This window comes from Zootermopsis nevadensis, unplaced genomic scaffold (assembly GCF_977971745.1).
Source record: "Zootermopsis nevadensis isolate Lab colony 2312 unplaced genomic scaffold, Znev_1.0 Znev_ptg000010l, whole genome shotgun sequence".
In the NCBI taxonomy this organism is placed as follows: domain Eukaryota; kingdom Metazoa; phylum Arthropoda; class Insecta; order Blattodea; family Termopsidae; genus Zootermopsis; species Zootermopsis nevadensis.
The window spans coordinates 758,978-781,600 of record NW_028259142.1 but is presented as its reverse complement, the minus strand read 5'-3'; the positions used below and the strand labels follow the sequence as shown (position 1 = coordinate 781,600).

The following is a 22,623-nucleotide window of genomic DNA, read 5'->3' as shown; positions in this document are numbered from 1 at the left end:
GATAATCGCAGAGGATACAAAGGCAACCTCTAATTGAAACGGCCGTCCACTGACCCAGCTTCCGGTACGAGTTTTCTACTTCAAGAACTCTGAAATGGGCTTAGTTCCAGACTGTCTTAGTGAGAATCGCGAGGTGCTGGCTTGTTCTTGCTGAAACCAGCGAAAAACAACGAACGCAGGAACGGATTGGAGGGCTCTCGAAGTACGGCTAACAAAAAGGCGATATATCGACCACAGACATCGAACTATCTCGATACAGCAGTTAAGTGCGGCGAGGGCAGCCATTGTTTAAATAATCGATGCGACTCTTTGGTAGGGGAAGACCCTCGTGCTGTTGAGTTTGCTGTGATCTTACCGTGTTTATTTAGGACGAAACTAATCAGAGATGCCTTTCTCTCCAAAGCCGAATGATAATTATGTGTACCAGCTGCTTTCTGACAATCCGCAACTCTGAATTATCAGAATAAACCAAGGCTTGATGACGGCTGAGTTAAATTATTATAACGACGGAATCAGGACAAAATGGAATGGATTGCTGCTCTGTGTTCAGATACGTGGAGACAGGCGTGTCAGTCCAAAACGCGAAAGGAAAAGAAGACATCTTGAGCACTGAAAGATTACGAACATCTAGAAGACAAAACCATCGAGATGGGTGCGTAGAGGAATCAATTTATTTTAAATCGAAGAACATGTAGGAATGGTTCGTTTAATAAAGAATTAAAGTTGTGAATTGGCAGTTCCCAATAATAGCGTCTGTTATTGACAAGTGGAAAAATTGTTACGCCTTTACAGCAAGTCACGCCTAGTCACGCTTTGTCACGATTGGTCACGCTTTGTAAATCTTCGTCACGTTTCGACATTTCTGGCCACTTCTCGTCACTCCGCTACAGTACGTCACGCCTAGTCACGCTTTTGTCAGGCTTTGTCACTAATATATGATATAATTGAAGATAATGGAGTGGACATCAGCAGCGGTGGTGATGAATCGAGTGATATTTCAGAAAGCGAATGTCTGTGAGGAGTGGAAGAATTAGAAGAGGACTGAAGAGTTGCGAAGAAGATAAGATTATCTCACACTCTCTGCAGTTTTAATTTTCTAGTGACGTGTAGTGCAGTGAAATCGACTTTCCTGTGTTACATAACGTGGTGATATTTTATTTGGAGTGTACTGTACGCGGCCTATTGCCATCCCTTCCAGCAAACTTCTGGTTTGTGACTCGCTCCGAGGTTCCAATTCACAAGTTCAGCGGCCAAGAACACTGGAACTCAGTATTATGGATTCGTGCAACGACACATGAGCACAGTCCTTTTTTGAGATACTAATAATACACCCACCTAGTCAAGAAAATCTCCTTCCCTTATGGAAGCTGAAGGTTAATCTCCGTGTTCACAAGGGCCCGTCACCAGTCCCAATCCGTAGCTAGTTAATTCCTTCTACATCCCAAACCTTGTTTCCCTAAGATCTATTTTAATATTATCTTCCCATCTGCGCCTAGGTATTCTCTTCTGGCCGTCCAACCAAAATTTTGTACGCATTTCCCGTGTCCCGCATGCGCGCTATATGCTCCGCCCATCACATTCTGTTCAGTGTCATGGCGCGACCTCGGGTTTTTGCTGTGTTTAAATGAACGCGGCCTTCGCTCGGCTCACTTCTTGTTCACGAGTAAGCGCTGCTTGGTCGGAGCTTATCTCTACAGGTGTTCATGGCTGATGCTGAACATGGGGAAGGCGTTGTCGCGTGGTGGCCCGGTCTCCGCGAAGCTCGGGGTGTGTCGAGTCACCCAGTGCTCGTGGACCATCTCCTACTCTTGCTAATTGAGTCAGCGACTGGATACGAAAATCAATTTGGACTTATTACTGTATTCTTTATGTCCAGGGGGAGAAGCTTCATTTAAATACGAATTATATTACAGATTCATTGCCTTCTAAGAGACATTTATATTAATGGAGAAGTTCGCTCTCTGTCCTATGCCCTGTGCAATGTATCAACGCGAGTCTGTTACGAGACGGTTGGAGCTCGACGACTGAACAGTCGGAATGCATTAGGACCCAATGTGGGCTTCATAATTTGTACAGTGAGTGAGGACTGTGGCAAATGCTTGCAAAATTTTACTTCGGATGCCTGAAGAGACAGGACGAGGCGAGGATAATATTCAAATCGATCTGTGTGTGTGTGTGGGTTTGAGAAAGGGAAGGGGGTGTACACTAGAGTTAGCTTGCGGGGTTATGTGTGTTTACAGACGCACGTCGACGTTGCTTTAGAGACAGGGCGCATCTTACACCAGCTGAAAAGCTACTGTCGACATGAGGTAGATAATGTTACAAGGAAATTGAGACACCGGACGAGAAATTTAATAATTTTTGCCTTTCCCCCCGGTTCTGTTGCTTTAATGACGAAGGTCAGGATGATCGTGAATGTGTCGACGTACGACGAACAAAAGCCGTGCAGCGGAGTTTAGTTCCGCAATGAGACGGACGACAAAGTCGTGGGTGGCCGGATGCAGAGATCAGTGAGGCGTGAATCATTTAACGGGAAGTCTGGATCGCTTATTATTTCTTTTCGCTTACTGTACACAAGCAAATAGCTTCGTCGCAAGACAGGCGTAAGCAGCAGGAGCCGGCGACATTCAGATGTAACCTCGACAAGTGTTATTTATTATTGCTACAGTAAATCAAAAAGCTTGTCTGTCCTTAATCTGAGAAGATTTCGATACAATCGAACATCGATTCCGTCCTTTTGGTCTCGCTGCAATCTTTTGTTCGGCTGGAAATAACAAATGACTTTTATTTCGTGATGAATCGATGGCTCCTTCTCTGCAACATCGAAAGAGGAATCGTGTTCACCCAGGATTGCCAACAACTCGACTTGAGAGTAATAGAATCTTACTGAAAAAATAAAATACGGGGAACGCAATGTATGGCCACTAAAAAATAAATGGAAGAAATATGATACAGAAAAGAATGAGAAGAAGTAAAGGAATTAGGGAGGAGAGCCGGAAAAATGAAGCACTGTGGTGGGGGGGGGGGGGGGGGTTTGCTTATGAAGTGTAAAAATAAAATGTAGTGGTATGTGAACCGAAGTCGATCACAATGCACGCGACTCTCGGATGGGTCGACCGGAATCCCACTCGAGGTGCAAATGTCCTCATTCTTGCGAGCTCCGTCTCTGCAATCTTAGAATATTTATTGCCGTATTATGTGGCGCTAGTGTCGATCCCACCTCAAAACTTCGCTCGTCCACCATCTTGGTGTAACCCGGTTATAGAAAAATTAAAAACTACGATCTTAACGTAGACACCAATGGCATGACGTCCGTCCATTCGTTCTTGGGCCTTAATCATGCGGACAGACAGAGACACGGTCAGTCCTGTGTATAATTAATAATAGTAACAATAATTTCTAAGACGCCTTTAACATTTCAAATAAACAGCGATTATTTCCTTAAACAACGATAACCAGGAGATTTGTGTTTACTTTACTAGAAATCTGAAAGCAGGGGCTAGACTCGTGTTCTATCCTTAACTTCTTTTGGTACGAATCTCTCGACTAGAGATTAAGTCTCTTGCTAGGGGAGAAGTTGGGGCATAGCAGTTGGTAGCCATGGCCGACACGTGTCTTGTTAAGGAATAACCCCCGCTGTTATTTTAGTTACGCTCGGTTGGCGTCAATTGTTCGTGGCACAGCGTTGAAACAAAATGGCCTTGTGTGCGCTGAAAGGAATGGAGGAATCAAGTGTGCGGTGCCCGATGGGAGTAATTACCATTTCGGAATCCAGGGTCGAGTTCTTCGTGTTTATCTGCAGCCCCTGCCACTCAGACAAGACAGTTTTCCTCCTTTGTAGAAGAGAGAAAATTACGCGGCCTTCGCGTGCTCTCGTCCTTCTCTCTCGACGCCATTAATCGTGGTGAAAAGTACGGTAAAAGAATGAGCTGAATTCTTGTCCGAAAGTTTTCGCGGCTTTCGGGGGTGAGCGTCGTCGAATGTTGAAAGTTTTTTTTTTTTCAGATTTTCTGGCAAACACTGCATTCAGCCTGAAGACGGCAAACGCAGAGTTTGTCGAAACGCTGTTAAACCTGCTTGCTCACGAGAATCAAGGTCACGCAGTCAGCAAAATATTTTGCGTTGAAGGGAACTGCTCTTCTGTCGCGTTGGTGAAACGCGTTAGACTGCCCCCGTCCCCCAAGGGACATCGCGGTCAAGTGACTGGCGAAGCTGCCTCGAAGTGTGGAGGCCGCGGTCCAGATTTCGGGCAGGAGACAGACCAGTGCTTTCGTGGTTTACGATAGTCTCTCCATACACATTCCGGGATAGTGGACCACGACCTATCCCTATTATGTAATTCACAATTCATTACTCGTTAATCGTTGAATAACCCAGCGCTGTAACTTATAATCAGAAACTGGTACGACGCATATTTAAGCAGCATTTCACGTAGGTCCGTCAGTTTCAGGATTTAACGCAACAAAATAGTCCGTTTTCAAGATTTCTGTCTTCTGCGTTGTTGCGCGGCGTAGTCTAGTAGAAGTTTGTCGACGTTTCGGGGGCCCTTGTGGCCTCCATCATCAATGCCCTGATGGATCCTGGAAAACCTACGAGTCCGTTTTCGCTTATGTTCACATTTAGAAGAGAAATTACTGAAGTGAGTGCTGTGGGTTAGTACAGACATGGGCCCGTCTATTTAGCTGTTAATCTTATCGTAAATGATGACACGCACAGATTATACGAATCGAATGTGGCGTATCTGAGACAAGTGTCCGAATTTCTTCGTGCGGATGCAAGAATCCTGAGGCAAAGTGCTAAGGCTTAGACTCGGCGCACTGAACAAGCTTGTAGCCTGATCCGTATCGCTGAGCTAAGTCGCTCAATTTGTCAAATCGATGCTAGATTTAGAATTTAATGTAGAAGTGTTGAGTGTTGCAGGTATGTACGTCGTAATGGGTAGTTTTGAACTAGCGGCAGTTCGGGCCAATTGGAAGGCTGCCAGCTGTTTTGGTGTTGAACTCTTACAGGCCGTAGCTCCTCGTATCGAACTTTCCGAAACACCTGACCTTAAATTGTGTACAATCGTAATTTTCCTCGTTTCCTATGATTTTGTGGCTTTTAGTGGTGGTCTGTTACCCTGAGGAAGGAAGCATTTATTACGAACGTAGCCTATTTTGAAGCCAGAGGCGTTATTTCCTGTTCCTCTGGTAAACCAGCTCGGCCAATGAACGGCTCGCCCCCCCCCCCTCGACACTGTTACCCCCTTAGCTGTTCGGCAGTGTTTGTCTTCTGGGTTGTAACTCCGTGTGAACGTGTGGGTAGATAGCAACGTTTCGGAGGAAAATACTGTCTCCATCTTCAGATATGATGATTGGTTATGCGTGTTATTATCTGTCGTTTTACGTGATTCTTCGGTGTGTCATATCTTCGCAGTTCTGAGGTAATTAATTTGCGTGACTTTGCCCTCTGTTTGTACACATATCATCTTTAACACTTTATTTATAAATAAGTTAATTGTCCATGGGCTTCCGTGAGGTTATAGGCCGACTTCGTGGAGTAAAGTCCATCTTGGTAAATAAACATCACTCGATATAACGTCTTAAAACAACCAATGAGGCGTAAGAGTGCGGAAAACTGTGTAACGCCTGTCTGTTGTCGTCCCGCAACACGTAGACGTCGAAGAAGTTGCCTCTCTAGCACGGCGCGCTATTTAACCTTGGACGAGCCAGATGGTACTGACTGATGGATGATTATTTGAAGGCGATCATTTTAGACGTGTGAGGGACTGATGCAGGCCAAGTTCCTCTTTATGACGTCTCGGAGGTTCTTGGACATGAAGCAGTTTCCCGCGAGCTAAGAGAAACACGCAAACTGTTGTTTACAGTCCTAGATAAATTGTTATTGCTGTCACACGTGGCTGTAGGGAATGTGAAACTCCAAACAAATCCTGTGCTGTTTAATTATGGCGAACGCACTTAGGGCTTGGACATTGGTATTTATTTCAGCCATGTGACATAACACAAATGGTCGTCGCTCTGGGCCTGGGCTTTTAGGGTCTGAGCGGTGAACACCTCGCCCCCTTTCAGTTTCTTTTCTGGCATTTATTTGACTAGTTGAGCAACTGTTAGCTTCTCAAGAGGGACTCTGCTGCGTAAACATAGTTAATGGAGAAATGGTGAACTTTTTTCCCCAGAGGCTAACACTAAAAATGTTGTAAGACTTGAGGTTCTCACAGCGGTGAGTATGAAGATTTCTGTCTTCTGGGTTGTTGCGCTGTGTAGTCTGGTCGATGTTAACCAACGTTTCAGAGGTCATACTGCCTCCGTCATCAGGGCGATGAGTATGAAGATTTCTGTCTTCTGGGTTGTTGCGCTGTGTAGTCTGGTCGATGTTTACCGACGTTTCAGAGGTCATACTGCCTCCGTCATCAGGGCGATGAGTATGAAGATTTCTGTCTTCTGGGTTGTTGCGCTGTGTAGTCTGGTCGATGTTTACCGACGTTTCAGAGGTCATATTGCCTCCGTCATCAGGGCGATGAGTATGAAGATTTCCGTCTTCTGGGTTGTTGCGCTGTGTAGTCTGGTCGATGTTAACCAACGTTTCAGAGGTCATACTGCCTCCGTCATCAGAGTATGAAGATTTCTGTCTTCTGGGTTGTTGCGCTGTGTAGTCTGGTCGATGTTAACCAACGTTTCAGAGGTCATACTGCCTCCGTCATCAGAGTATGAAGATTTCTGTCTTCTGGGTTGTTGCACTGTGTAGTCTGGTCGATGTTAACCAACGTTTCAGAGGTCATACTGCCTCCGTCATCAGAGTATGAAGATTTCTGTCTTCTGGGTTGTTGCGCTGTGTAGTCTGGTCGATGTTAACCAACGTTTCGGAGGTCATACTGCCTCCGTCATCAGGGCGATGAATATAAACTAAAAATGTTCATGTAGGCCATACGTAAATGTGAAATTTCCGACTCTCTGGTTCACTTTTTTCACGACTGTTTCTCAAGTGCATCCACTTACGCTGTAGTTTCAAATGGGTGGATAATTGTGGTGAATTTGGGAGGATGTGAAGAAAACCCGCCTGCTATAAGAGATATCGAAACTGCGAACGTTGGAAAATGCCACACAAATTGATAAAGGACTGGTGCATGAACCATTGGGGTGGTATAAGTAGTTACCAGTTTTATGTATACCTGTTGTACAAAGTCCAATCAAAAAGAATCGATGAAGTACGAAGTGAAGTTATTACTAACGTCGATAACAAGTGATAGCGTCTCTGAGTTTATGGCCGTGGCAATACGTGACTGTGGCAGCCGTCGTTGCTTAGCAACAGGAAGTGCCTCCTAGGAACAGAGGACGGAGGGCGATAAACAGCAGACTCGTCGTCTTGCTTGCAGATTTTGTGCTGCAGGTGTCGAGAACGGTCAGATGCGAGATGGATCGACCGGGATGCGAGAAGACGCAAGGTGGCACACAGCGAGGATAAATTCAGTCTTGAATTATCTTCAGTGATTCGATTAATTTGCCTTATCTGAACGCTTGTGTTTTAAAGTCGGTGTCTCTTTGTCTGATAATGCACACAGTCATATATTTAAACTCAGTGGCCACCTCGTGAGCACAGAAATTTTAATTTTTGCAGTGAGGAAAAACACAGAACATCTGTGGGAGTTGACGTAGAAGTAAGCGCAGAGTTACTGTAAAATAGTAGCTCACAAAGTTTTTCGAAAATTACGAAATTTAAAGAAATCAAATTTTTATAGCGAAGAACTTCAGAACCTTTTGTTTTTTCATGAGATTAAAATGCACGGTAAACCCTGTAATCAAAATTCCTGAAACCACGCAAAGACAATTCAGCGAACTACATAATTCCCGATTCCAACTAATATGTTAATGTAACTTTGTTTAAACAGTTGACACACAAGAGTGCGTAACTAGCGTATCGTATTTCTTTGGCTCCGTTTGAATAGCTGTATCACTTAGTGAGGGTGGGGGGTTGCCATGGTAACGCACCACATGGCGCTCGCCCGACGTCACCAACAGGCTCTCTGGATGTCTCTCTAATGCTGTTGGCCCCTTTAATTGGAAAGTCCAGCGTTCGCTTCCGTACTAGTGACGTACCAGATACTCACGGTTTTGACACGTTCCACCTGCAGTATGTCGCCACAGTTATAATAATTGTAGTTTGTCATTGCGAAGAAATTCATACTTTTATGGCTATAGATGAAATTCTAGACATATTTTTGTGGCTTACGTGAAGTTTTTCTCCCCGACACTGCGTTGTATAGAGTTAGAACTCATTTCCTTCTGTATGCCTACCAATCTGCTGAATACTGTACCGAGGACCAACGGCGATCTGATGTGAGACCAATGGCGTGAATCTTTGAGTTGCGTAGCAGAGGGACATTTATTTAATCCTCTGAAACCGAAGCTCGTCTGATTAATATTTAACAATTCAGTCCGTACCGCGAAGAAAACACTACACTTCACCATTAAAAAGATCGATTGCTTAACGCTGTTTAGATAAATAATCGCTGTTTGCAGTGAGAATCATAAGAAACCGACATATGTGGTACATATAGTTACCAGTGAGACTTACAGGATTAATCCCTGATGAATCAGATCCTTGCATTTCTATCCCCGGTCTACCCTTTGTTCCTCTTTGTGTCAATGAATCTTGACGTCATTATTTGAGGGGCTGTTTCCGAAGCACCCGATGCACCCCCTGAGTGTCGGCCCACATTTTCAGAACCGCATCGGCGTGCTCCTTCGTCCGCGTAACGGAAGTATTTTTTCCGGTTCGTTTTACCTTCGTGATGATGCTGGAGTTTATCAGATGAGAAGCCAGAAGGAAGAAAAACTGTCGATAATTGGGTGGCTTAGTGGAAGAAGGATTCATCGCTCAGCAAACAGAACTCAGGCTTGTGACGCTAGTTATCGACAGTCGAGAGCGGAAATACGAATGTGAAGTTGCCCCCTGGTGCTTGCAGATATGAAGCGGCGTGGAGGCACAGATCCACACATTCTTAAACTCGACACCAAATGAAATTTCACGCTCCGGCCCGCTCTACTCCAGTGCTAATAAGAGCTTAGGGTCGCTGCTTTGTCTGGACAGAGTTCCCGACTTTCGTCCAAAGCAAAAGACAGACGATCGCAATGATTTCTTCTCTTCACAGCAAAGTTCACTGACACGTTGGTCATTTGACGACGATGTTTCAATTACAGAAGTTATATAGCGTCGAATGAAAAAATAATTCAGAATTAAGGATGCAGTTAAGAAGCTTCGTAATACTGTTCACCACATAACAGTGCCATTATATCGAGGAAGATGATATGGATCGGGCATGTAGCACGCATAGGAGGATAGCTTGGGAATCCGTGTTTGGAAAGCCTCAACAAAGGGAAGAAACCAGTCGGAAGTAGGAGGATAATATTAAAATGAATCTCAGAGAAGTGATGTGTTGAAGCGTCTACAGAGAGGCGGGGATGTAGAGTCACCGACGGAGCAAATTGGGAAGCAAGTAGCTACTGCACTGGGCCATAATTATGTTTGGATAGAGAGCTTCGTGGTAAATAGCGCCTGGAATTAAGGGTGTTCGGGAAATACGTTGTGAAGATCCGAATTTCATCAGAGTGTGTCCGGTGGCGTGTTTCCATAATGAGGGTGAAAGTAGGGATGATTATAATGACGTCATTATTTTCTGTGCAAGCCCTCGTCGTGGCGCGCGTCTGGGGTTTCGGTGCTGAAGGTGCGCACGGGCTCACCGCGACCAAAAATTCGTCGTCGTTGTCGAGGGAACTTGTCGTCGGTTCGTGTCCTTACCGGCGCGTCACATTAATCACAAATACATTTTTTTTTTCCAAAGGCTAATTGAGTGAGGTACTTGGTTTTCGTTGTAATATATCGAATTTTGTGAATATTTATGAATATTTATGAAATAGGTCATCGTTTCACCTGCATGCGAACGGACGTTTCTCACTGTCTCTTTACTTTATCGTACATGATCACCGCCTCGTCCAATTCGAATCTGCTCCAGATCCGTTAAATAATCTATGCCGAAGCAACCACCGTCATTACACCTGGTGTGAGTTTCGTGCATTAATCAAGACGGAGTGTGTCGTCTCCAGCGTCTGGCTGATGCGCTGGCCTCAGGACCTTCTGTAGGTTCTCACAGAAATAACTATAAAGTTCATTTGTTACCTAGAATCGGATATGTAACTTCCCAGCATAAACCAATTATATTAATGCAACTAACAGGGCAGTTCGTCTTCATGACAACCGTGAGTGTTCAGACTTCGCCTCTATGCACAAACAATTCTCTTTTTTTCGCCGAGCGCTGAGCGTCCCTCTTGAATCAGAGAGACAAATGCATTTGTACGAGGAAAGACGTCTTCTTTTTCCCATTCTTCTGACGTCAGAAGATTTCATTTTACCTTATATTGACGCCTAAAGAGAAAATAAGAGATGTAAATTGTAGCTGATAATTCGCCGGATGATCGCGAGTCTCTGATACATACATGGTGAATACTGAAGAACGAGTTTCGGCCTTTAAAAGTCCATCACTGTCGTATGCTAATATGCTTGTCTATTGAAAACCCTTCCGAAACAAAGATTTCGAATAGGACCGTTTACGAAGTAACATATGTGCTGTTATTTGACAAAATAAACAGCGTTTCACGTGTTCGGTGTGAATTCTAGGTGCCATACAACGCGAGACATGCTCCATCATCTTCGTAGTGGTTGTGTTTTCTTTGCGGTACGGACTGAATTAAAAAATATATCACGAGTGCTATTAATCATTCTTGCTCGTAAGTTTATCATACTTCCGATCATCCGACACGCAGACCTTACGTTCAATATCACCGTGAAACAGAATCCACAAACTCTTCTCGTTACATAATTCTCTACAGCTCCAAATCATCCTTTCTCGGTTCTTTTGGTCATGTCATGACCAAGCTTCGCGACGGTTGGCATCGGTTTTAAATTACCGTTTCGTTCATTGGTGCTAAATATGACGTCTTGTGCGGGCGTCGAATTTCCACCCAACTCTCCGTACCACATTCAGTTCGTTTCTGATAAAATGTAGGAATATAAAAAGTGTCAGATCTTTAGAGGTAGGGCTGTTTCCCACGTGACATGCACGGTCACATGAATGTAGATCACCTGAGCTGACATTTAGAAACATTCATGTGCTCACTGCAGCGTGCGTGTCAGACCGCGTATAATCGAATTGTCCACGTTCGCATTTATTTTCACAAGTATAATCAAATACGCGTTGGAGAAAAGTTTACTGTAATTATGAGAGAATAATTATGACACATCTAGATCATATCGCCAAGCCTATGTTTGTATTTTACGTCTACAAAAAAGAAAATACGTTAACAAACGCTAAAAATATTTTTGAAGCTTTTTAAACGCACACTGATTTCAGGACAGAATATTAAATGCTACTGCTCTAAAAAAAAATTTGCATGATCGACATGCGATGTTATTCACGAAGCTTAGAATTACGAGAGCAAATTAACTTTCAATGATACGGCTTGATACTGTTGGGGTCTTATTTTATTCATATAGGGAGGCAGTTTAATATGATTTGTAGGGTAATCTGCAATTTCGTTGTCAAAGTGATTGAAGTGGCTCACGTTTGGTTCTGCTGCTTTCAACTTCGGGGGTTGTCATTTTCAGTGCGAGGACCTCCCCCTACCTGGACAGAAACTGAAATTCCCGGACTGAACGTCGTCGTCGTAGTGAAATTACTATGGAAGATGCCTTCCTCTCTCTGTATCACACGCATCTTTAGACGTTGCAATCTCCTGCATTAAAGAGTGAGTGCATTCTCGCAAATTCATCGCTTTCCAAGGTGACAGATTTTTCTGACAGGTCTGGGTTTCGTTCCAGTAGAACTCAGTTGCCTTTGTTCTTTTTCTCTGGCTGAGACCGAAGGAATGTGACGCTTTCGAACAAGGGTCATTTGTCAAAATGATTTCGAAACAAACTGACAACTTTAATGAAGCCCGTAATTTATCAATTACAAGATCTACAAGGTTTATTAGATGCTGTATGCTACAGTTTTTCCTTTTTTGCATGGGGGGGGGGGGCAAAGTGGCACGGCCAGCCAGCCATTCGAAGTCTCTACTATAAAAATTTGTGATTTGTCGTCTATCAAAAAACGACGTCATCAAATATTTGAATTACCAACTCCAACAACGTAAACTGATACTAATAATACGGCTCATTCGATATATTACGATTACGAAAACTATTATGAAAACTGACTTTATGATCGATTTTAAGACGAAGATTTTCAAGGGTGGGGCTGGACGTAGAAAGTTGACTGACCAAGAACTGTTGACCTCTGATCAGCGACGTAAAGAAGTAATACAAAGGTTGTGCTTGATGAACTTAGAAAACTCTTTTCTCCTCGACATTTTCGCAACAAATGTCGTGTTTACAACGACATGATGGCATTCGCATCATTTCAAGCGAATCTCATGGACCTCGGAATTAGTCGATCAGGGCCATATTGTTTTAAATTGCAAGACGGTTATCCCAATCTACAAACGACAAAATAATGGACGCACTTACTCCGCAAAAAATGGATTTGTCGCGACAAATCAAGACGTTGTTCCATACTGTCCTTATTTGATGCAGGAATTAAACTGTCACATCAACGTTGAGTCTGTATCATCGATTACTTCAGTAAAGTACATGTTCATCTTCGTGTTCTTTTGATGAATGTGAAAGGCGCAGAAAACTACGAGGACTTAAAGACTTACGACACTGTCACTTATCATACATTCACAGAGGCCTGTTTAGCACGTGGACTGATCGAAGATGACGCTGAATGGAAAAGTTGGATGCGATCTACCAAATGCCTTATCAGCTACGTGTGTTGTTTGTTCAGTTTCTAATCCATTGTCACCCATCGCACCCCGAAGAGCTTTTCAATGATTTCATCGATATAATGGCGCAAGACTTTAAAAAAACAAGAAAAACTTTCTGGCTCTGACGCACGTTACAAAGCTCATGCCAACATTAATGAATTGTTAATTATTGAAGGAAAAAGTTTGAAAGACTTTCCAACACTGCCTCAGGAAATATTGGAAATTGCAAAGTTGCGGTCGAATTTGTATACATTAAAGGTACTGGAAACGACGGGCATTTTAACGCATGGCGACGTAATTTGTTTACTCTGTATTGTTGTGTTGGTATATTGGCTTTAACAATCCTCTTTCGTTACTACTCATAGTATTTATTTTTTATTTAGTGTTCAGTCTGACGACAGGTCCATATGAACAGGATCCTTCCATCCTTTTCTCGGACTGGGACCTGTTCATATACGTTCTTGGCAGATGATCCAGAAGTGGTTTGCCATTGCCTTCTTCTGTGTGTGAATGGAGTAATTGTTGGGATGCCACGGAGGAAAACTCCGTGTTGCCTAGACCACGGCCTTGCCCAACACAAGTTATAAATTCGGGCACCGCCGGGAATCTAACCCGAGACCCCAGGATTACAAGGCCAGCGTTCTAACCGCTAGACCACCTCATCTTATTATTATTTAGTGTTCTGTGTGACGACAGGTCCATATGAACAGGATCCTTCCATCCTTTTCTCGGACTGGGACCTGTTCATATACGTTCTTGGCAGATGATCCAGAAGTGGTTTGCCATTGCCTTCTTCTGTGTGTGAATGGAGTAATTGTTGGGATGCCACGGAGGAAAACTCCGTGTTGCCTAGACCACGGCCTTGCCCAACACAAGTTATAAATTCGGGCACCGCCGGGAATCGAACCCGAGACCCCAGGATTACAAGGCCAGTGTTCTAACCGCTAGACCACTAGGGTGGAGTTGGACGTAGAAAGTTGTCTGGATAAAAACAGTTGGCCTCTGAACAGCGACGATCAGATAGAGACAGCGCTCCGGAAGGAGCGCGTTGCTCTAGTAAACTAAAGTTTCCAGCGTAAAGCAAAATGTAGTTCTGAATTTATACGAAATTATACGTTTAAGAAATGAACGGGCTTTTCGCTTAGTAAAATTCATGGCATCACATGACACATCACCCAGCGTTTTTAGTGTCCGTTGAAATTTAATAAGGGATTTTGCGTTAGAAGCTCTGATGTGAAAATTCATTTGGACCCTTATCGATTCACCGTAACCACGGTTTCACGTGTATCATTCATCATGTCTCAGACATAAGTTCATCATAAAACAACATGCATACTTTGCACAAAAGTTAGATCATATACAATTAAATGGGCAGGCGACATTAAGATCTGTACATTTAATTTGAAATTTTAATTAAGGTTAATATAACATTTCATAGTACTGTAACGTGTAGTATCTCTAATGTTGATTAGCTCTGTAAAATCGTGAATTGACAAAATTCAAAATGCTTTTGTTGTGTGCGGTTCTGAACGACAGTGTCTCTTGAACATTCAAGTCTTAAGAGGCATGACGTAGCCAGATGTTTAATGACGTTCCTGGCATATGAAGTGTGATGAAAGGAAAACGAGCGTATGAGATGGAGAGGCGTGTCACTTAAAGATATTCCAGACAAATGCACGTCGAGACGCTGTGAAAACCAGCGTGAAGTTATTTCTTTATTTTTTTCTGGAATTATCGAGCTCTAATAAATGTTCTTTTCTGTTATTCATTTTGCATTGCTTCGTGAGATGGATTCTGTGCATGCATCTGCGCCCGGCCGTGTGATTTCCACGTGTTCACTCAGACGTACACATTATTTCATGTTGACACAGACAGACATTTCACGAAATCAATGAACAATTGAGCCACTGTCTCCAACTCTCTCTCTCTCTCACTCTGTACAGTAACAGATTCTCTGTTCTTCTGTGAGAAAAAGATTGTCATTATCGCAGTTAAACAATTACCAGTAATTGAACAAACTGTGTAATTGGCTGTACTGACTAACTAACTAACTAACTAACACACTAGTGTCAGGACCTGGCAGTTCATCATCGCAAAAGGAGGCCCATTCTATTTCGGCCAGTGTTAATTGCCTTCACCTTTGTTGGGGGGGGGGTCGTTAATGAAGTTCAAATTAGCTGAGGGTGGGCTCCTGTGAAATTGTGATGGCAGGTTACACCAGAAACTTACGGACTTACAGCGTCTATGGTTAGGCAGAATTTTAAACTAACTTTGAAAACCAATAAAGCGAATTGAATGAGAAAGTGTTTGTACCGATCTTAAGTCTGTGAAAAGTGCTGATTTATATACCAACAGCCATAGAACCGAGTATATTCGGCTGTGTTCAGGGGTGTTCATGGCTCTAAAGAGAATACATTTATAAGAACCGAAGTCGTAAGTATTAGTCTCCCGTGCAGATTCCCGATGTCAGGGACGTGGACCAGTGGATGTTCCTCACTCTGGTGTCCGAGTGCCGTTGAATCAAAGATGATCGCGTGCAATGCTCTCGATGTTCTCGCCCGGCACCGCAGTTGGCTCTGTTACGAAATAGTTCCTTCCCTGCGTCACGAATCGCGCATCTGCAACATTACTAGCCCCGGAAAACTGACAGTTGCTGTCGTGTTCCTAGTCGTTGGTTCGTTAACCCTCCTGTCTCTCAGTAGAGCCGATGAAATTTGCCATTTTGCACTGAACTTCAATGTTTCTGAATTAGCTTTAATTACTAAACTCTGCGTGTTAACTTATTAATTTAACTTAAAGTTGGTTTTAAATAATTCATTAATGTCTCAGGTTGCATAACATCGGGCAGCATGGTTATCAACAAACAATGAATTGGAGAAGATGTGGAGAGAAGAGGTCGTGGCCTACTTTAATGTACCTTCATTATATTTGCGTGGGAATACTGAAGAAAACAGCGAAAGACTTCAGTCAAGATAACCGGTCTCCGCGCCAGTATTTAAAAGTGAGCAGGAATACTAACCACTCGGCCGCGACATTTGATTTCAGCTGTTTTAAAGGGATATAAATTTCAGAAACTTAACGTGAGGAAAGTTTTGAAGCAGAATTAAATTTTAAAAATTCAGCTGAACAAAGTTACAGCGATAATCCAAGACCACGTGTTAGGTGTGTTTCAGGCGTGATTGCGAAATGAAGCCGTTTCAATGACGTACCAGCCGTGGATTTGCTCAGGGGTCATGTCGAGTGTACTCTATTCTTAGGACGATGAAAGTACAGTAGTTGGGCTGGACCCACACAGGATCTACATCAATCATCCTACAAGTGCGCATAATGCTCTAATGAATCGGACAGTCAGAGTTACTGCTGACAATGACTGATGGCGAATTCCTACAATCTGCTCCCGTTCTTCGCACAAAGTGTACCATGTCCAGCCGTCTGTACGCTCCGGACCTGCTAAATGGATATATATGATTTGTGCTAGCGAATTTAATCCAAACGCAGTCCAGAGGAGGATTTTCTCAAAACTTGTTCAGGGTAACAAAATTGTACGCGATTGAAATGTAGACCCGATTAAAACGAAGAAAATTTTAAATATAGCGAACATCTAACTTAATTCTGTTTAACACAGTACTTCTTTAGAAGCTGGTAGTCGCTCAGCTAGTCCATAAGTATATACCCCTGAAGGCAGACGCAGTTTATCCGTCCGAAACGTTGATCCAATTAAAAATGAAAAGAGTGGTCTTTCTCGATCCCCTTGTACTCATTTTTGACGTCACGTATAATCTAATGACAAACATGGGGATTCCGAAGGAAGTGGCCGTAGCCTATTTTACGACTTCTTCGTATAAAGGGACTTTACAGACAAACAAAATTCTCGGTCGAATCGCTAGATTCGAGCCGGATACCTTTCGCATACGAGGCTGCAGCGATGTTGGCATTAAATTATTGATCAGACAACGGTACTCGTCAGAAGCACATAAGAATGCAGTCTGGCTGTGTAAAACCACGTAATTTGTATCTATCGGTGATTGCGTGTCAGAGGACGGGCCGTGTGGTGTGGTTCGGTTAGTCTGAATGAAACCTTTTGTGATTCGATGTGCGACGATTGTTGTTTTAACCTAATTTGAGAAGCACGAGGATTTCACCAAAGGGGCTCGAATACCCCTCACAGAATGTGATGAGCGACTGTTAGGGTAATAATTGTACCGGAGTCAGTGTCTTGGTGTTTCTAGACGCAGGGGCTGTATGAAATACACACTTGTTTTCCCTGTTAAACCTCATTACCAGAAATATTTCAGTAAACAGTTCTGGAGGAATCTGACATCCGTAGTGTTTTACAATTAGCATTGCAGGATTTCTGAAGTTTTCACATCAACTGGTATTCTTAAAAGAGCAAAACTTTCCGGAGACTGGATTACCTGAGGACAGGACCAGATGCAGTTTCCGGTAAGTTACGTTCTTTTAAGAATACCATAAGATCCAGTAATTGTGACTGTGACAGGAATTTGGTGCGTGCCACCCCAGAAATTTCATTGGAATTTGTGCATTAACTGCCGATTCTTGATCGCTTTCAATCGATTTTGTGTTATCTCACACAGAAACACGAAGCGGCCACTGATCCTTCTCGGCATCTTGGACAGATTTCGCCTCGCGGAATGTCCTTGCTCAGTTAAGATCGCTGTTGTCTATCGCGTGAGAGATTGATTATCTGTGGAATAGCTGCATTTCATTTGGGGAAACTATTTCATAAAGCTTGGGGCCCAAAGTCTGAGCTTTATACCCGCAGAAAAAGAAAGGCAAGGACTTATGTCATTTGTTCGAATACCGGCAGTTCATCGGGAGACTTCGCGGTGTAGCGTGCCTCTGTGAATACGTCTAAAGCAAAATGTTTCATATACACAACACGAACTACTCTAACATTCATTGTCTTTTGCATTTGGCCACAAAATGTGCTTTGTGATTCTCAGAATAATAAACAGAGATTATTACTTCCCGAAAACATCATTGACCGATTGATCGTTGGCATGGAGACGGGTTGTGTTTTCTTTGAGGCAAACAAAATTTTGACAAACTCGGCTCTAAAGGGGTGAGGGTTTGCCCAAGTAAGAAACCGCGTCCACTCTGGAAAGGTTGAAGTGAGCCTACCTTGCAATCTGCACACTGGAAGTTGACGGAGTAGGGCTGGCTGCAGTCGTATCGCTTCAAGACCTCAGAAAATTTGCATGTGATGCTCTTAGCCAGGGCTTCCAGCTCCAGCAGTGCGTCCATATACGTCTCGCAAGTCTGCCTGTCGTTCCCGAAGATAACCTTGTCGCGCGCCTCGGCGCCCAGAGACGCCGCCACCGTGTGCTCGCAGCAGTGTTCGAACCGGAGCCCTTTAAGGGCGCTCTGTCTTTCACTTGGCGTCAGGCTACTCCCACACACGGATTTTTTGTGCGATTCATTCAAATAATCAAGGCACTGATTAGTATTTTGATGAGGAGTAGTTGTTGATGTTGAGTGTATGGAGCCGACGTCCTCACAATCACACGGACACACTGGGGGCGGGCCTGGCCCTTCCGAGATGTCTCCGTTGACCCTACAGTTCTGGTGCACGTTATTATTAACATTATTACTATTACCATTTTCATTATTATTATTATTATTATTATTATTACTGTCGCGGTTATTATCTGTGGTGGGTGCTGGGGCGGGCACCATGGTTGTTGAAGTAACCAAGCAGACGCCCTGCAGATCTGGCGCACTCGACGGGTCCACGAGGTCGCACGCCGACAGCCAGGGGTTCAGCATCTGGAGCGGCGAGGAGGAATTCCGGTACCAATCCGACGAACCAGACGTAATCATGGGGAGTATCAAGACGAACAGCAGTAGTGTGATGCAACTGTGTTGTGGTGATGGTGCAGGAGTTTTGCTTGTGCTGACAGGAGTTGCGTTGCTGCTAGGCACTGCCGGGCAGGCCACGGGCATTGTCCGATGACTGCAGCTGCTGTAGCAGGTTGCACCGCGGTGTGTGGTAAAAGCACGATGATAATGATGAGTATTAATATTATTATTATGATAATAAGAGAGTCAACAGGAAGAGGAGCTAAGAGTTGGCGTCGTCTCCGCCGTGTGAAGAGCATCGCGTCTGCAGGAAGACTGCAGTTCTGCTGCTTCTGTGGCTACTTCCTCTGGCTCGCAAGTTCCTCCCCAGTCTCCACTGACCGACGTCCGCGCGCCCAGTGACGTCCGATGACCCACCAGCTCCTCTTGTAGGCGATGGCGACCCGCTCAGGAGGTGGAGGACAGTGTCGGTGGATCCATCGGAACACCGGCAGTACACCCGCGATGAATACGATGACGACGACGACGACGACGATGATGATGATGATAAGAATGACGACAACGACGCGGCTACTTTATGTTTCCGCTGTCCGTCGGCTGCAGAGCTGAGGACGCGAAGAATCGCAAGCAGCAGTACCAGGAGGCCCCCACCGCCGCCCCCGTCGTCACCGCCGCCAAACGCTGTGGGCAGGCTGTCAGTTTGCAGCAGCTGAGCCCGTTCCTCCGGCGAGGGCTGGCCGCCACTGACGTGAGCCCGAGTGTCGCAAGGGGAGCGTTCTTCTTGTATCGGTGACTGCCGACGATCACAAGGCGTTCTCATGCTGGCCCTAGAAAGGGCATGAAGACGCACTTTCCTGTCGCAATTGGAACTGCACGCCACTCGCCCCCTTGTAAGTAATAATATATAGAAATATTCTATACCATCACACGCATTTGGACGCACTGATCATCACTGACACAGGGCATTTGGACCACGCGAGGAACTTGATCCCGACTCACTGCACACACTCATCATCATCATCGTCATCTGAGATTTTTCTAGGGGCGCCGCGTTTTTAACCGACAGAGAACTTTCAAACACTTTATTATTACAATTATTTTAAAACGCGAACCACTCTTCAGTAACAAGGCCACAGTGTGCGCAATCCTTAAATGTTGCCGCGCCGAGGGAAAGTCTTCTTCTGAACATTGTCCGCCATCTTGGTGACTGGTGTGTTCGTAGGGTGTGGGAGGGCCGGGGGGAGACTGCAAGCAGCTGGTGGCTGGGACCGCGCGATGCTGCGCGTCTCTCCTGCAAGAGACCTAGGCACTGCGCGCACTGCGGAGAGCGCCGCGTGGCGACGCTAGCGTACGGACCGCAGGAGCAGCGACACCGACGTCTCAAAAATAACAACAACAATAATGAACGTAATTCACGATGATCAGTGAATTGGGAAGGATCTGGCAGGAAGCTCGACCATGGCCTAATTCGAGGTACTGTCGTCGAATTTTCCCGGGAGAAACTGGGAAAAATATTTGAAACACTCACCGCCATTAAATGTCATTTTAATGTTTCTTAGAATCGAGCAAAGAAGCCAACGAAAGAGATTAATCTAATTTCCTTTCATTTACGTTGCAGTCAGTTGTAAAGGGTAGTTGTGGTGTCGCTGTGTGCACCCCACAGTGACTGCCTGGATTGGGTTCAGAGGAGGAGGTGTTAATTTATTCACTAAAGTCATTTAGAGTCAGTTCAATTCCCCGAACTGGAAAGGAAACAGTCGTGGCATATTTCAATAGAATATCCACGAGTGACTCAGAAACACGACAAAGATAGGCGCTGTCGCAGCCGGGGTTCGAACCATGTGCCTTCAGAGCGGTATCGGTAGCTACGCGACTCCTTCTCGAAGTGTCTGTTCGGTTTCTGAGCGGTTGTCTGTAGGCTGTTGTAATTACACGTGAATTCAGGCCGTACCGCACAACTTCGCCATTAAAATTGCCAACTGGTCGATGCTGGAAAACTGGGCCGAACGCTGCAGTTGAGAAGTTACAAGAATTCTTTTGAATACTTTACCGGAGTCTGAGTACTACAATAAGGAGGCGAAACGGTTAAATTCAAAGGTCAGAAAAGCATATAACAGCAGGAAATTAGGACAAAATCACCAAGAGGAACTGAAACGTCTATCAAAGCAGTTGCTATTAGCTAAACAAAATGCGCAGGAAACATTTTTACGGACAATATTAAGAAATGAAGGTAGATGCTGGACTGATTTCTACAAGTATGTAAAACGACGTAAGGGAAACTGGGAAAATATTCCGGCGATCAAGGATGGTAATGGACGGCTCATTACTGACTCGATAGAAAAGGCCAACTCCCTTAATTTCTATTATTCTTCGATATTCAGCTGCGAGCGTAGCATCAGGCGAACCCTTCGCCATTAGTACTAAAATCATTAGGAAAATGCTAGCCATAGTGGTTCCTATTTACAAAGGAGGTGACCGATCATTGGTCACAAATTACAGAGCGGTCAGTTTAACATCGGTGGTCTGCAAACGAATGGAACACGTTATGGCGTCGTACCTGAGGAAAAACTGGGAGGAAAAGTTTTGGTTATTCGAGGGTCAACATGGGTTCAGGCCGGGATATTCATGTGAAAGTCAAGTAATCACGGTTTGTCAGGACATCGCAGACACACTGGATAACGGAGGAAGGTTAGACGCGATTATAATCGATTTTTCGAAGGCCTTCGATTTACTTCCTCACGATCGGCTGCTTATGAAAATCGCGGCATCGGGCGTGGACTCGAGGATAGTCGCATGGGTAAGGGAATTCCTCTAAGGCCGAACGCAGAGAGTTAGAGTAGGAGGGCAATTATCAGAGGAAGTCAGAGTAACGTCAGGTGTACTACAAGGGAGTGTATTGGGCCCACTTTTGTTCCTCGCGTACGTAAATGATATTTGGAGGAACATTGAATCGACTATTAGACTTTTCGCAGATGACTGTATAATATATAGGAAAATTATAAATAGTAAAGACATAGAAAAGATGCAGATGGATCTGAACAGTCTGGGGGAGTGGGCGGTTGAAAATGATATGAAAATTAACCCAAGTAAAAGTAAGGCAGTTAGTTTCACGAGAAGTCGGGTGAAGGAACCACTAAAGTATTCGTTACGGGACCAAATAATTCCGGAAGTGAGCAGTTTTAAATACTTGGGAATTATCTTAAGCAGCGATTTAAGCTGGGCTGATCAAGTAAATTATCCGGCGAAGAAAGCCTGGAAGGCACTTCATTTTACAATGCGTGTTCTCAAAAAGGTGCGTCCGATTCTGGAATATGGGGCGGAGTGCTGGGATCCTTACAGGGAGGGGCAGATAAATGCGTTAGAACGGGTGCGAAAGAAAGCATGTAAATTTGCATATCACAGGAGCGATTCGAACTGGGAAACCCTGGCACAGCGTAGAAAGATAGCACGTATATGTACTCTCTTCAAGGCGTACACGGGAGATCGGGCATGGAAGGCAAAGGCCATCTTATCTGAGCAGGGTCGATCATATTCGGAAAATTAGGAGCAGAAATATTCCTTTGTAAATAGGACCATCCAACTCTGGAACCAGCTACCTGCTGAGGTTTTAGGGACTCTCTCCTGTAAACCAAGTACGTTTAGGAAGAAGGTTAGGAAAGTCATAAATGAGGTGAAGTAAAGGGGGGTTAAGGGAGGTAAATCGGGGTGAGGACGGGAAGGCTTCATAAGTGTAGTGAAGTGAAGAGAATGTCCTGATGAAACGTGTGATTCATTACTGTTACTGTCTTATGTCTAGTTGGTGTTAATTTTTAAGTCATCTACTTTAGGTTAGATGGTTTTATAATCTTATGAGTTGTTTTATTTTGAGTTTGGTGTGTTGTTCTGTTGTGTCTTATTGTAGGACCACTGTCACCGGGTAAAAACCCATTTGCAGTCAATAATATAT

The 22,623-nt window shown here is 44.3% G+C and overlaps 1 protein-coding gene and 1 long non-coding RNA gene across 2 annotated transcripts in view; one reads left to right on the top strand and one right to left on the bottom strand.

The window, feature by feature from the left end:
* Window positions 1–18,830, bottom strand: part of Mid1 (calcium-permeable channel component Mid1) — a 61,732-nt gene extending 42,902 nt beyond the window's left edge. Inside the window, exon 1 of the mRNA XM_087346110.1 lies at window positions 18,000–18,830. Coding sequence (XP_087202236.1) covers window positions 18,000–18,821 — 822 coding nt within the window. The 5' untranslated portion in view covers window positions 18,822–18,830. The remainder of the gene's footprint in view (window positions 1–17,999) is intronic.
* LOC147874166 (uncharacterized) overlaps window positions 1–22,623 on the top strand; it is a 100,180-nt gene that overhangs the window by 56,742 nt on the left and 20,815 nt on the right. The gene's annotated exons all lie outside the window — the stretch shown is intronic.